Consider the following 16836-nt stretch of genomic DNA (forward strand, 5'->3'; position numbering starts at 1 on the left):
AAAATCCAAGAGTTTAGTAATTGTTGACTATTTCACTCCTGCCACATTTCCAGTGTCTAGAACTATGCCTGGTAATCACTCACACATGTGCACTGAATGATTCCTATGAAGTACTTAGCAGTGTCTGGAATTTAATGACAGTGGTTGTTGAAAATAGTGATGATGACGATAACGAGCCAAAATTCAGTACTCCGGGAAGCCCGTGGTGGTGCTCATAGTTGTTCTGATAATTATATTTTAACAACTAGCAAATATTCTTACTAATCGCCTTACTGAAAATGTCTTATTTTTTCAGTGGAGAAAAAAATTTTCATATCTTTTACTACATCTATGCTGGATTAGCTGAAAAGAAGAAACTAGCCCATTACAAATTACCTGAAAATAAGCCTCCCAGGTAACACAGCAGGTGGCACTTTTCTAAGTAATGCTTTCACTTTCCATTGAACTTTAGATTTTGACTCATCCTTTCATATTTTTTTCAGATACCTACAAAACGACCACCTCAGAACAGTACAGGACATGATGAATAATAGTTTCTATAAATCCCAACATGAATTAATTGAGCAATGTTTCAAAGTCCTAGGTTTTACGATGGAGGTAAGTTTGAAAGACATCGAACCTCTTTAGGAAGTACCTTTTTGTCATCGCTCATGGTAAGAATGACCATTTATTGAGTGACTAATATATGCCAGACATTGTATCAAGTGTTTTTTGTGAATCGTCCTTTTAGTTACTGAAACAACCTCATGAAATAACTAGAATATTTACTAGAATGTTACAATATTTACTTTATACATAAAGAAACAGTTGTCTTGACATATAATTGAATTTGGTTTTGTTCTTAATCTTTTGCTTACATTTGCCTCTCCCCATAAAATTAACATTTTATACAAATGCATAAACAGGAGCAAATGGCATGTTATTTTTTTAGTGCAGTCTTGTTTTCAATGCAACTTTTTAAATACAACTTTATTAAGATGTAGTTCACATACCATACAAGTCAGCCCTTGAAAGGGTACATTTTAGTGACTTTTAGTATAGTCACAGTTGCGCCTCTATCACTATAATCATTTTTAGGATATTTTCATGCTCTAAATTTTTCACTCCTAAAAGAAACATGTTAGCATTTAGGAGTTCCTCCCCATTCCTGCCTCATCTCTGCTTCCTATCACCATAGAGTTTTTTCTTCTGGAAAGTTCCCAAAAACAGAGTGATACAATATATCATCCTTTGTGACTGGCTTCTCTCATTCAACTTTCTAAAGTTTTCAAGTTATAACGTGACAGCACTTCATTGCTTTTCATTGTTGAATAATATTTCTCCTTATAGATTTACCTCATGTTATGTATCCATTCATCTGTTGATAGATATTTAGGTTGGTGCATTCTGGGGCTGTTAGGCATAATGTTGCTGCGGACATTCATGTACAACTTTTTTGTGTGGACATAAGTTTTCATTTCTCCTGGTATAAATCTAGGAGTAGAACTACTGGGTAATAGGGTAACAGTGTTTAACCTTTTGAGGAACTTCTAGGCTGTTTTCCAAAGGAGATGCACTGTTTTATACCCTAACCAGGAGTGTATGACATTTCAAATTTCTCCATATCCTCCCCGATACTTACTATCATCTGTCCTTTATTTTTTTATTTTTTTAATTAACATAGTGTATTATTTGTTCCAGGGGTACAGGTCTGTGAATCATCAGACCTACATATTTCACAGCACTCATCATAGCACATACCCTCCCCAATGTCCATAACCCAACCACCTTATCCCTAACTCCCAACCCCCAGCAACCCTCAGTTTGTTTTGTGAGATTAAGAGTCTCTTATGGTTTGTCTCCCTCCTGACCCCATCTTGTTTCATTTTTTCCCTCCGTATCCCCCCAACTACCCACTGCCCTTCTCTCAGATCCCTCATATCAGAGAGATCATATGATAATTGTCTTTCTCTGATTGATTTATTTTGCTCAATATAATACCCTCTAGTTCCATCCTTGTTGTTGCAAATGGCAAGATTTCATTTCTTTTGATGGCTGCATAGTATTCCATTGCATGTATGTATGTGTGTGTGTGTGTGTGTGTGTGTGTGTGTGTGTATACACACACACCACATCTTCTTTATCCATTCATCTGTTGATGAACATCTAGGTTCTTTTGGGACATTGTGGACATTGCTGCTATAAACATTAGGGTGCACGTGCCCCTTCGGATCACCACATTTGTATCTTTAGGGTAAATACACAGTAGTGTGATTGTAGGGTAGCTATATTTTCAACTTTTTGAGGAACCTCCATGCTGTTCTCCAGAAAGGCTGCACCAGCTTGCATTCCCACCCACAGTGTAGGAGGCTCCCCTTTCTCCACATCCCATCTATCTTTTATATTTGAGCCATCCTAGTGGGTATGAAGTATATCTCACTGTGGTTTTGATATGCATGTCCCTAATGGCTTGTGACCCTGAACTTCTTTACGTGTACTTACTGGTCATTTATATCTCTTCTTTGAAGAAATATCTATTCACATACTTTACCTTTTAAAAAAAATGGGTTGTGTATTATTATCGAGTTGTAAGAATTATTTATATTGTAAATACAAGTCTCTTATCAAAGATAGGATTTGCAGAAATTTTCTCCCATTAGTTGTTTTTTTACTTTCTTGATGGTGTCCTTTGAATTATACACGTTTTTAATTTTTATGGGGTCTAGTTTACCTGTTTTTTCCTTCTATTGCTTTTGATTTTGGTATCATAGATTAGAAACTATTGTCTAATCTAAAGTCACAGAGATTTATGCCTTCGTTTTCTTCTAAGAGCTGCATAGTTTTTGCTCTTACATACAGGTCGCTGTTCCTCTTTGAGTTAATTTTTGTTTCTGGTGCGAAGTAACTTCTTTTGCACATGGACACGCAGTCATACCATAGCCATTTGTTGCAGACTCTTCTGTCCCCATTGACTGGTTTTGGCATCCTTGTTGGAAATCAGTTGGACATAAATGTATAAATGTAGAGCTTTACTTCTGAATTCTCAATTCTAAGATAGTGACCTCTCTGTCTGTGTTTATGTTAGTAGCATGTTGTCTTGATTATTGTGTCTTTATAATAAGTTTTGAAATTGGAGCGTGTGGGTTCTTTTGCAAGATTGTTTTATGTCCCTCAAATTTCTGTATGAAATTTGGGGATCAGCTCATCACTTTCTAGTGCAGGCTTGTAAAACTTTGCTTTTGTTCAGCTCTCTTCCCCATCTCACCCCTCCCATCCACATCTGCACTCTTTCCCTTTCCCCAACCAATGGATGTTAACAACTCAGCATACGTAATCTAAAATTTCATTTTTGTTTCCCTGCTCATAAAACATTGTACATACCACATACATACATGTACACATGCATAACATACACATGCCTCTGGAGGGATGGACATTGTTTATTTTTTTTTTAATTTTTTACTTTTTCAGCATAACAGTATTCATTATTTTTGCACCACACCCAGTGCTCCATGCAATCCGTGCCCTCTACAATACCCACCACCTGGTGCCCCCAACCTCCCACCCCCCACCCCTTCAAAATTCTCAGATCGTTTTTCAGAGTCCATAGTCTCTCATGGTTCACCTCCCCTTCCAATTTCTTTCAACTCTCTTCTCCTCTCCATCTCCCCTTGTCCCCCATGCTATTTGTTATGCTCCACAAATAAGTGAAACCATATGATAATTGACTCTCTCTGCTTGACTTATTTCACTCAGCATAATCTCTTCCAGTCCGTCCATGTTGCTACAAAACTTGGGTATTCAACAAGAACCATATGATACTCTCCATAGATGCTGAAAAAGCATTTGACAAAGTACAGCATCCCTTCCTGATCAAAACTCTTCAAAGTGTAGGGATAGATGGCACATACCTCAATATTATCAAAGCCATCTATGAAAAACCCACCGCAAATATCATTCTCAATGGAGAAAAACTGAAAGCTTTTCCGCTAAGGTCAGGAACACGGCAGGGATGTCCGTTATCACCACTGCTATTCAACATAGTACTAGAAGTCCTAGCCTCAGCAATTGGACATTGTTTATTAATATGGCATTATATCACACAACTTTTCTATACCTGGTTTCTCTCACTCAGCAATAGCTTCCAGAAATCCCTTCAACTCATCTAGTATAGCACTAAATCAGTACTCTTAAAGGCAACATAGTATCCCATGGTGTGTATTACCATAATTTATTCTGCCATTCACATATGACTGGGCATACGTCTCTTAATGTTTCCAGATCTTCGTCACTCTGAGCAAAACCAAAATAATGCCTTTATTTCCTAGTACTATTTATTTCTATAGGATAGGTCCCTAGCAGTGGGATTGCTGGGTCAAAGGGTATGTATACTTTAAATTTGAATATGAATTACAACATTGCCTTCCAACAACTATGAAATACTTCATATTTCCACCAGCATCGTATGTGACTATCTTTCCCATCACCATCTCTGCCTTGTGTTGTAGCTTTTTAAATATTTGTTAATCTGATGATGGGTGTGAGTACCAACTTGTTTCAAGTTTGCATATTCTTGACTAATTGTGAATTTGAGTTAATTCCATTTGTTTGCTGGCTACTTGGGTTTCCTTCTGTATGAACTGTATATTTATGTTGTCCTTTTTATTGAGCCATTTCTGAGTCAGTTTGTAAGTTCTCATTGAACATTATAGACTTTTTTTATCATTTGTTTTATAAATATGTTTTGGCTTACTTTTTTAAAGATCTTATGTATTTCTTTATTTGAGAAAGAGGGTGTGTGTGCATGAGCTGGGGAGGGGCAGAGAGAGAGAGAGAGAGAGAGAGAGAGAGAGAGAGAGAGAATCTCAAGCAAACTCCACGCTGAGCAGAGCCCAGTACGGGGCTCGATCTCACAATGTTGAGATCATGACCTGAGCTAAAATCAAGAGTCAGACCTTAGCTGACTAAACCACCCAGGCACCCCCGTGACATACTTACTTTTAAGTCACATCTTTTACCATACAAAAATGGGGTTTTAATTTTTATGTATTCAGACAAGTTTATCTTTTTGTGACATCAGAGATCTCAACTTGGTTTAAAAATTCTCCCCTTTGTCTCCCTTAGTACATGTAGTCTCCCAGATTTTTTTTTAGAAAGCTTAAAAAATATATTCACTGTATTAAATATATTTAATCTATTTGAAATTTACTTTTCACATAGTACCAAATAGGGCATCACTTTTATTTCCTTCTAATGATGAGCCAGTCATGCCTCACACTATATTAAAAACTACCCTTTGCCTACTGGCTTGACCTCTCTTATATTAAGGTCTTATATAACATGAAATCTCTTTCTGAGTCTCTCTTTTATCCATCAGTCTGTGTTTCTGTCTCTATATCAATATTATGTTGACTTGATTACAGTGGTTTAATACTATATTTTTAGTAAGGCATCCCTACCAAGAAGGCAAGTCCTGTTCTCACTTTCTTCTTTTCAGTACTTGCCTTAGCTATTGTCTGGTATGTTTCTCTATAGAAACTTTAAGATTAACTTATCTGATTCTCAAACCCCCAGCTGGACTTCTAAGGAGAACTGTATTAAATTTATATATTAACTTCTGGGGCATTGTCATTTTGATAATGTTGTTTATGTCTTCTCATCCCAGATCATGACATGTCTTTCCCTTTGTTTAAGTGTTGTTTGAGTTTTTTAATAATTTATATTTTTATTTATCTAGAACTTAAGCTCTATTTTTAGGATTTTTTCCTAACCAGGTCATGGTTTTTAGTGTAATCCTCAATATTTTTTTTCTGCTGGTAGACTTTTGTAAATATATAATCATGTCATCAGCAAAAGGAATAGTTTTATACTTTTTTTCCTCTTATATCAGTCATTTTATTCTTTTGTGTACTTAAAGCATCTAAGACTTAGGGTCTCGATATTAATTACTAAGGATTATAATTTGCCTCCCTGTCTCTTTTCTGATTTTAAATAAAAATAGTTTCAGTGTTTTGCTCTTATTTCTGATAAAGAGCTTTTATCACATAATTTCCTTTTATTGTTGCTTTGCTTAGGGCTGCTCTTAGGAATACTATAGAATTTTATCAAATGTCTTTTTATCATCGATTGACATGATCATATTTTTCTGCAGCAACTTGTTGATATCACTTACTATAAGGATAGATTTCTTAATATGTAAGTATCCTTAACATTTCTGGAATAAACTTAATGTAATCTTCCTTGATGAATTAATTGGTTGTGGGGAGAAGTGGCTAAAAGGTTGAGCATTCATAGGGAAACTAGCAGGCTGTTTCCAGGACCAACCAAGGAGAAATAACTTTCTAGATCACAGAGGAGTTATCACGACTTTCCCCAAAGACTTCTCCGTTTTTGCCGGACAACTGTGAATTACATGGACAGGAGGAAAACAATACAGTAGATTCAACGGCAAGCCAAGGTGGAATCCAGCCTGAGGCAAATAGTTTAATCCTGAGAGGTCTTGAGCTGAAGTTGAGTAACTCTTTGGCTTACAAATAGAGACTTCAGCTTGCTGGCTGTCGGCTGTCGATTCACCCACCCTGCCTGGAGCTATGGGTTTACAACTAAATCTGTCATCAAGTCCAGAGCCAGTAAACTGTCGCTCAGATCGGGAAACTTGGTGGCTCCAAGGTACCTGGGCAGAAAGGAAATGAGGGGCGCCTGGGTGGCTCGGTGGGTTAAGCCTCTGCCTTCGGCTCAGGTCATGATCTCAGGGTCCTGGGATCGAGTCCCGCATCGGGCTCACTGCTTGGCAGGGAGCCTGCTTCTTCCTCTCTCTCTGCCTGCCTCTCTGCCTACTTGTGATCTCTCTCTGTCAAATAAATAAATAAAATCTTTAAAAAAAAAAAAAAAGGAGATGACTGGGGGCCTTCTCTCGGTCGATGCATTATTAGCTTTTAGGCCATAAAATGGAACAAAGAATCCATTTTTGGTTTGGTTTTGGTTTTGGAGGTTTTGGAGGAAGGCTTTGGAGGAAGCTTGTACTCTGCTCTTCGCTATAATGTTACCATGAAGAACGTTCTCTGGGGAGACAGCTCCCTGGTTCTTACAGTGGCCCGTGTGTGAATCTCATTCCCCCGCTCTGCCCTCACAAGAGAAGACAACAGTGACAACAGAGTTGGCAGGACGACTGAATGAATATATGAGGATGGGAGAATTGGCTTGACCAGTAGCAGGCTTCGTTGGAGAGCTGGGAGAGAAACAATGAGGACAGCACAGGAGTTGACAGTTGATTGGTGGTATAGAATTTCCCGTGGCTTCTCACGGAAGGAGTAGAGTGCTGTCCACCGGCTATGTGCTCTGAGGTCTGGGTGTGGCATTGTGTCCACCTGACTGCCTTTTAAGAACAACACCTGAACTGTCATATCCAAGGTCACAGATAACCCTCATAGGTCTCCTAATATAACTGTTACTTTTATTATAGGTAAAATAAATGTGTTTGTCACTGCTTCAGCTCTGGGTGAGGAAGGCCCTGACTCGGAAGGCATGAGTATCAGCCATACTCCAGCTCCCTTTCTTATGCTCTACTCCTGATGTCCCGAGCATCACAGGTGACCACTGGAGTCTTTTGCTCTCTGGCTCAAAGGGCCAAAACCTTGTCCTTCTGAGTGTTTCAGCACAGTATAATCCTAGATTGGCTGCATCATGAGTGAAATTAGGATGTTTGCTGCTCTGCCTGCTGACATGGTAGGAATTAGTTTAACCCTAACCCTACTCCAACCCCAGTCCCTCCCTGCTGCCCCGAGCACCTTCCCCACTTTGCCTGGCAAAATTCCCATTCAAACCTGGCTCCTCCCCTTCTGCTCTGTCACTTGCCCTCCCTAACCCTGCCCTCACCCATAGCTTGTACCTGTGGGGACAAGTTGATTTCAGCACGGAGGGGAAGGAGGGGTTTCCTAGCACTCAAAGCAGAAGCCAGTTGATTGGTGGGTGCCACGAATAAAGAAAAAAGCAGCCATCTACCCTCCCCTCCAGTCCTTGGTCATAAGATGAGTGTTGCTAGTGGTAGGTGCCCCTCTGGACTGTGGTGTGGCCCCACTGGCCGACGGGTTGGGGGGACACATCACAGGTTAACCGCATCTCAGGGCCTTCTCCAAGCTGGAGGCATGTTGTACCCCAGGCAGACAGCTCCTGCTTCTGGCCGGGGCTGGATCCCTTTGCAGCTCTTTTCCCTGCTCTTTGCCATCAGAAGACCCGATCTTAGCAGTTCCCTCCCCCAGAGGCTGGTAGCTTAGAAGCAGAAAATCATTTTAATTGGTTTGTTTACTTCTAAGTCCCCCTCATTAGAGGCAGGGTTTTACTTCTATTTGGCTCAGCCCCTTCCTCTTGCTTGGTAGAACAATGTTCAGTAACATTAAACCAGCCTTGCGTTTAACATCTACTGACAAGTCAAGTTTGTTTCTTTCAAACATCATATTCCAAACTTAAACATGCTCAGCGTTCATCCGACATGGGAACATCAAAACACACAGCTTAGAATAAAGGAAAATATAAAATCTGTGGCTGAAGTGAAACACAGTCCCTGCTAAATAATAACTTTTAGTCCAGTCCAGCGTGACTCTCCTAAGACGTGGTGTCTCCCATCTGAAAGCAGAGACTCCGAGAGTTAACGGGGCAGACTGACCAGGTTTGGAAGACAGTGGACTTAAACTGAGTAGGTGCTTACTTCCTTTTTATCCAAGTCCTGATTTCTTTTTTTTTTTTAATCTCACTGGCTTTCTTAGTGTGTCCTGTGTCAGAGGCTGCAGCATAGTTACGGTGATTCTCCAAGAGGAGTATCTTTCTCTCCCTCCCTTTCTCCCCTCCCCCTTAGCTTTCTCTAGTGGGTTGTTGATAGCACCCATGGTATCTGTGTCCCTAGGGGCTGTAATTCACTTGTGCACTGGCGAGTCATTATAATCCAAAGGAAAGGCAGGCAAAGCCAAATCAGATAGCCTCTAAAAATCACACAAATTGGAAAATTCTAAAACTTTTTAAAACATATGATTTCCTCAGCCATTTTCCTGCCACAGTTTTTAAAATAAATGATGACTAGTTTTATGATTCAGCTTATTTTAGAGAGGGTACTTACTGTGTCATGACAGGAAGTTTTATTTGTTTTTCTTCACAGAGTCATATGTCTTTTTTTTTTTTTTTTTAAAGATTTTATTTATTTGGGACGCCTGGGTGGCTCAGTTGGTTGGACGACTGCCTTCGGCTCAGGTCATGATCCTGGAGTCCTGGGATCGAGTCCCACATCGGGCTCCCAGCTCCATGGGGAGTCTGCTTCTCCCTCTGACCTTCTCCTCGCTCATGCTCTCTCTCACTCTCTCTCAAATAAATAAATAAAAATCTTAAAAAAAAAAGATTTTATTTATTTGACAGACAGAGATCACAAGTAAGCAGAGAGGCAGGCAGAGAGAGAGGAGGAAGCAGGCTCCCTGTTGTGCAGAAAGCCTGATGCGTGGCTCGATCCCAGGACCCTGAGATCATGACCTGAGCTGAAGGCAGAGGCTTTAACCCACTGAGCCACCCAGGCGCCCCCAGAGTCATATGTCTGAAGTCCAAAATGAAAATGCCTTTTTCCACTTTAATTTTGCTTACGTTTCTTATGATTCTCTAAAATAACAACCGAATACATTTTCTTTGGACTATGAGTTATCACATTCGGTGGTGTCAGTGTTTTGGATTTTCGCCAATCTAAGAGGTATGCTGTGGTATCCCCTGGTGTTTTTAAATTCTTTTTTATTTTTAAGATTTTATTTATTTATTTGACAGAGATTACAAGTGGGCAGAGAGGCAGGCAGGGGATAGGGGGAAGCAGGCTCCCTGCTGAATAGAGAACCCGATGCAGGGCTCGATCCCAGGACCCTGGGATCATGACCTGAGCCAAACGCAGACGCTTTAACCCACTGAGCCATCCAGGCGCCCCTACCCTTGTGTTTTTAATTTGTGTTTTCCTGATGACACATGATCTAGAACATCTTTCATAAACTTGTTTTACATCTGTATATCTTCTTTGGTGAGGGGTCTGTTAAGGTCCTTAACTCGTTTTTTTAATTTTTTTTTTTTTACTGTTGAGTTCTTTTTTTAAAGATTTTATTTATTTATTTGTCAGAGAGAGAGAGAGAGAGCATAGGCAGACAGAGTGGCAAAGGGAGAAACAGGCTCCCTGCTGAGCAAGGAGCCGGATGTGGGACTCGATCCCAGGACACCGGGATCATGACCTGAGCCGAAGGCAGCCGCTTAACCAACTGAGCCACCCAGGCATCCGTTACTGTTGAGTTTTTAAAAAATCTTTGTATGTTTTGGATAACAGTCCTTTCCCAGATGTACCTTTTGCAAATATTTTCTTCCAATCTGGAGCTTGTCTTCTCATTCTCTTGACACATCTTTTGTTTGAATTTGTGCATCTAACAGTGTTTCTATAAGAATAGAAACAACATTCAGTAACTTTGTTCACTTAACTCATAAATAGAACCTTAAGTTGTCCTAAACCGACATCATTAATTAAGTTCTTTAAATCCCTGAAACCAGATAAAAATTTAGTGCATCTCAGTCTTTCAAATATTCTGAATGATGACACAGCAGTCTTACAAAGAATGTTAAGGACTTTCTAAACTTCCTCATCATTTAACTAAATCTTCCTAAACACTTAAATTTATTAGCCCTGAAAATATAATAATTCAAAATTACTAATGTAGTAGATCAAGTTATTTATACATTTGAAAATAATTTGCAATCAAATTATGTTATGCTTTTCAAATTAAAATTATAAGTGTACTATCAAGTAAGTATTTACATTCAAGTCACAAAAATAATTGTCTTACTATGTCTTTGATATTTCTTACTATGTCTTTGATATTTCCCTTAAGCGTTTTAAACAGTTAAGGATAAAAAACACGTTGCTTATCCCAAGGCTATATATCTTATTCATTAATGCAACAAAAAAGCATTGATACTATATTTCTTTGCTGGGGCTGCCATAACAGTGTACCACAGACTGGGTGACTTAAACAACAGAAATGTATTTCCTCACAGTTCTAGAGCTGAGAAGTTTGAGACAAGGTTGGTTTCTTCTAAGGGCTGTGAGGGACAACCCATGCCTCTTCCCTACTTTCTGGTGATTCCCTGGCAATCCTTAGTGATTCTTGGACTGCAGATGCCTCACCTTGATTTCTGTCTTCTTCTTCACATGGCAGAGGGCGCCTGGGTGGCTCAGTTAGTAGAGCGTGTGATTCTTGATCTCAGGGTTATGAGGGTTATGAGTTTGAGCCCCACATTGGGTGTAGAGATGACTTAAAAATAAAAATCTTAAAAAAAAAAAAAGTTCTTCTTCACGTGACATTCTCCATGGGAAGAGTTCTCCTGCTCTCATCATGTGATCCAGCAATCAAGGACCTTGGTATTTACCCAAAGGAATTGAAAACGTATGTCCACACAAAAACCTATGCACTAATGTTTATAGAAGCCTTATTCCTGATCGCCAAAACTTGAAGTAATTGCGATGTCAAGTTCAGTGGGTGAGTGGATAAATAAATTATGGTACATCCCAACAATGGGATATTTTTCAGCACTAAAAAGAACTGGGCTCGGGGCACCTGGGTGGCTCAGTGGGTTAAAGCCTCTGTCTTCAGCTCAGGTCATGATCCCAGGGTCCTGGGATCAAGCCCTGCATCGCGCTCTCTGCTCAGTGGGGAGCCTGCTTCCTCCTCTCTCTCTGCCTACTTGTGATCTCTGTCTGTCAAATAAATAAATAATATCTTAAAAAAAAAAAAAAGAACTGGGCTGTCAAGCCATGAAAAGACATGGAGGAACCTTAAATACACATTACTGGATGGAAGAAGCCAATCTGGAAAGGCTGTATACTGTAGGATCCCAACTATATGACATTCCGGAAAAGGCAAAACCATGGAGACAGTAAAAGACCAGTGGTGGTTAGAGATTGTGAGAAAGGGAGATAAACAGGCAGAGCGCAGAGAACTTTTGGGGTAATGGAATTTCTCTAATGGTAGAAATGTGTCATTATACCTTTGTAAAAACCCAGAGAATATACAAAACCAATAGTGAACTCTAACATAAACTGTGGACTTTGAGTGATAATGATGTGTCAGTGTAGTTCATTGATTATGACATATGTATCACTCTAATGCAGGATATTGATAATGGGGGAAGCTGTGTGTGTGGAGCCGGGGGGACAGGGGCTACATAGGAACTATGCACTTCCACTCAGTTTTGTTGTGAACCGAAAACTACTCTAAAAATAAAGCCTATTAATTTTTTTAAAACTATAATAAAATACAGAAAGTAGACATGACCCATATAGAAATTCAATATAGGAAATGATCCATGCCCTTTGGTTCTAGGAACATGTAAAGTACTTGAGAGCAGGAATTATTCTTATTTCTCGGTATATACCCAGTATCTCCCATAATGCTTAATAAATAGTCAACAGAAGACGGTTGAATGAATGAATGGATCGGTGGTTGACTGAATAAGAGGGGTAGGACAGTAACTTCTGGAAGAGGGAGAGTCCTTCTAACAGAATTCTTTTGCCTTGGGCAGATCATAGAGAGGAAAGGGACCTTGCCCACACACAGTTTTGGTTTGCTGTCTGCCTAGCAGACCAGCCTAGTGTACAAGCACAGAAAGCAGAAATGTCCAGAGCAGCAGTGGAATAGGCTCGAGCCTGATGCATCAGAACCATGAAGGTCTGACTCTCCAGCAAACCAGAACTGTGTTTGTCCTTGCAAATATAGCAAAAGCAACAGCAGTCCTGCTCCCTCAGGGACAGACAGAGCTGTACAGCAGGAGGTGGAGTGGGTAGAAGGGATTGTGAGTGTTTTCCAGACTCTGCAGAGCACTTGGAGAGCACACTTTTCCTGCAAGCCATTCTTCCTCCGTGGGAAGGCATAGCACATTCAATGGGGTAGGAGTCAGGATTCAAAACAAAGCTCAGTTCATTCAAAGCCCATGGAAAGTTGTTAGATTGCCTCGGTAGTTTTATATGGGAAAATGTTCTTTTGCTTATTATTGTTAACCATCAAACAAAAATTGTTTTGAATTCCTTAGGGTGACCAACATCAGAGATGATTAGTCTTTGTACCATGAATAACCCAAGTGCTTGGTCAAGGTCATACCTATACCTGAGGTCAGGCCCTTTTGAGCCCCATCAAGCTAGCTGTCCAGCCAAACCGAGCCAGGGCCCTGAATTTTTGTCTCCAACTTTAATCCAAACGGATACTGCAATTATAGGATATCAAGGAGAGCCCCAGCCTGGGAGGATTACTCAACCCTTCTCATAAACAGCTGAATAAGAATTGTATGTCCATCGATTCAGCATATGATTCTCTATTGTGGATCTCTAAACACTGTTCAAATATGACTTTGGAATGGACGCATCTGAACTTTCCAGTCCCTAATTGACAAATACACACAGTGTCGAAGTGTCGAAGGAACATAGTTTTCAACAACCTATTTATGAAGTATTCCTGGTGTAGATTATCCACAAGGTCTGTCGTTGCCTCGTGAGAAGTAGAGCAGGATGTCGGAGGCTCTGTTTAACTCTCCACGTGCCACTGAAGCCCACGCTGGCTGGTTCTTTACAAGTTATGCGTTTTACAAATGGAAATTCCTTACCAAGAGAATTTTCTTAGAAAATTGATTCACACCAGCCCATCAGTGTATTTACTGCTCTACTCCCAAAATATGCCCCAGTCCGTCTTCTGCTTTCCATCTCTGCCACTGTCCTAGTCCAAGCCACCACCTCTCCCTAGCCTCCTGCCCATTCTGCTTTTCCATCTGCCTCCAATCCATTCATTTCCACATCCTGGCAGAGTCATGTTTCAAATATCACAGCTGCCTACTTTGGAATCTCTAGTGGCTCTCCATGGCCCTTTGAATGAAACTCACACCCTTTCTGGTGGCACAGAGGGCCTGGCTGGTCTTGTCCAAGCTCACCATCGTGGCCCCTATCACACCCACATCCCTGCCCCTTAATCGCTGTCCTCCAGCCCCACTCTGGCCTTCTTTCTGCAAAGCAGGCTCTTGTCCTTGCTGTCCCCTCTGCCTGGAACAGTCTGATTCCAGTTCTTTCCTGGCCGACTCCCTTGTCATCCAGGTCTCTGCTTCCCAAAGGACTGCCTTCTCTAACCTCCCCACCTCAAAAGGCCCTCCCTGCCCTCCCCAGTCACTCTCACTCCTCTACATTTTATTTCCTTCACAGCCCATTTAGTTACTGAAAATGTCATGTTCATCTCTTTGTTTTCTTAATGTCGGCCTTCTCATTGCCTAAACACCCCAAGGAAACAAATGTCTTCGTCTTGCCTCTGCTGAAACTCCTGTGACTAGAGCAGGCCTGGCATAAAGTATATGTTGCACCAGATAAGTGAGAACACAGATAGTCGAAGATATGTCTGTATAGTCATTCAATAAATATATTTATTTTAATGTTTATATATTCATTTAATCTGTACTCATATATATGTTATATATGAATGAATAAATATCCCTGAAGATTTTTTTTTTCATATAGTTTTCATGATAGTTTTTTCATTTTTTTCATGATAGTTTTTATCATGAATTGGGATGTTGGAGCGGATGGGATAATCATTTCTGATAAGTGTAGGAGCTGAGTTAGAATCAAGGCAGCAACATAAGACAACAATAAAGGATTTTGTCTCTTTCCTATACTTTACCGCACCTTGAACATAGTTGGAATGACAACTACAATGACCATAGTCTCCTTGGCAAAATGCCTCCAGTGCCTCTAAGAAGAGTTGTGGGTGTGGGTGTGTTTCTGATGTATTTTGATGTACCTTATTTAAAAGGGTTTTACCACTATAAACTCTAAGCTGTTGTCCAAAGTTTTCATGCCTAAACTTAAATCACACATATCCTTTGATTTGGGCGCTGGGCTCTTTGGATTTCTCTTTCCTCACTCTCATTTATCCACACATATAATGTCACTTTTAAGAATGCCTCAAGGGAGAGGAGCATCTGGACAGGACCACATTAAGTTCTGAAGTTCAGTTTCACGTAGATAGATTGATCTGTGGCCTAAGGAATTCAATTATTTCTACTTCCTCCTAGGGGAACTCCTCGTTTCTATTTTTTACTGGTATTTGCATTCATAAAATATTTTTTTAGCACTCACTGGCAAAGAGGCACCATGCCCACCTCTCATACTAAAATGACTAAGGAGACTGAGCCTAAGTGGGTCTCAGAGGCTGACATCATCCTCTGCAGAATGACCTTGTGCTGGAGCCTTGGGATTCTTGCCCGCTCTGTCCCCAGCCATCGCCACCGCCTTGCTGTCCTCCAGGGGAGGGTGATGCTAACATTTGTATGGTGTGTTTCAGCAACTTGGAAGTATATACAGTATACTGGCTGCAATCTTGAATGTTGGCAACATTGAATTTTCTTCCGTGGCAACTGAACACCAGATTGACAAGAGCCACATTTCCAATCACGCAGCTCTGGAGAACTGTGAGTGTTACTATCTTCTGCTCAAAACTGAACTCTTGAAAAACGCCTAATGGAATACTGTAAGTGTCTCATAAAGATAATCTCAGGCAGTTGTACTTATCTGGAATCCTAAAAAAGAATACTCCAATTCAATTTGCATAAAATGAAGTTTTTAAAGGCCAATATTTGAAACAGATCTTCATGCCTACAAATTAACTGATTACTGTAGAGAACTCTTCTCAAGACTAGGCTTTCCTATTTTAGGAGCTATTGATGTTTCACTGTAAAAACACAGAAAATATCACTAAAATTTAGTAAACTGATCTGAAAAGAGTAAAAGCTATTATTTTATAGATTTAGCATCTGTATCATTTTGTAAGTAATAAAGACTTGTATATTTATTTTCATACTGGGTGGTTTTTATACTCACTCACCCTGGGTTGACTGATTTTACGATCATTTTCTTTTTCTTTTTTTAATATTTTTTAAATTTATCTGACTGAGAGAGATCACAAGTAGGCAGAGAGGTAGGCAGAGAGAGGGGGGGAAGAAGGCTCTCAGCTGAGCAGAGAGCCCGATGCAGGGCTGGATCCCAGGACCCTGAGATCATGACCTGAGCTGAAGGCAGAGTCTTAACCCACTGAGCCACCCAGGCCCACTGTGATCATTTTCTATATAAGAAAAGTGCATCATGGTATTTGCTTCAAATCAACATTTTTCTCTAACTAGCAAAGTTTGATGAATTATTCCAATAACTTAAGTTTTCCCATTGATCTTGTGGTGACATAGCTTTTTTATTTAGAATATACACTTTTTTATTTTTAATATGGTCATAAGCCCCCATAGTTCCAGATTTTCTAGACATTTCATTCATAACTTAAGGAATTATGATATAAATTTTTATTTATATGTATTTTTTCTGATTTATACTTAATGAGAAACAGAATGAGATCTTTTAGGGTAATTTCAGGGGACAAGATGCCAGGCATCCTGGCCTGAACCTGTCCCCAGATCCCTATCATCTCCCTCCCACTGTGTCTCTGGGACCAGCTTGGTAATACAGCAGGACTGAGTTTGGCATATAATGATTGGCATGGCCCTGGGAACCTGCTCTGATTTTTCATATATAAATAAAGTCAATTGGCACAGAAGGTTTTAGACTGATATTTATTGATTGATTTTCTGAGCCATAGAGCTCCTTCCAGCCCACAAAAAGCTGGGCCTTCTTTTAGCCAATGTGCTGCAGGTTGCTTAAATCCCAGGCTGACCTTTCCTTCAGTAAATCTAATAGTTTTTGGCATCCGTGAGCCAGTAGCTCCGAGCTGATCTGTAGCTCCCAGCAGTCCTCAGTTATCAGAAGTGGAAGGAAAAAAC

The 16836-nt window shown here is 40.1% G+C and overlaps 1 protein-coding gene across 6 annotated transcripts in view; it reads left to right on the plus strand.

Moving 5' to 3' along the window:
* The window catches only part of MYO3A (myosin IIIA), a 248501-nt gene that overhangs the window by 129108 nt on the left and 102557 nt on the right, over positions 1-16836 (plus strand). For all 6 annotated transcript variants that reach the window (XM_047743195.1, XM_047743199.1, XM_047743198.1 and 3 more), the window contains 3 exons: positions 296-394; positions 483-597; positions 15357-15483. In XM_047743195.1, coding sequence (XP_047599151.1) covers positions 296-394; positions 483-597; positions 15357-15483 — 341 coding nt within the window. The remainder of the gene's footprint in view (positions 1-295; positions 395-482; positions 598-15356; positions 15484-16836) is intronic.

Source organism: Lutra lutra, chromosome 8 (assembly GCF_902655055.1).
Source record: "Lutra lutra chromosome 8, mLutLut1.2, whole genome shotgun sequence".
NCBI classification, from domain to species: domain Eukaryota; kingdom Metazoa; phylum Chordata; class Mammalia; order Carnivora; family Mustelidae; genus Lutra; species Lutra lutra.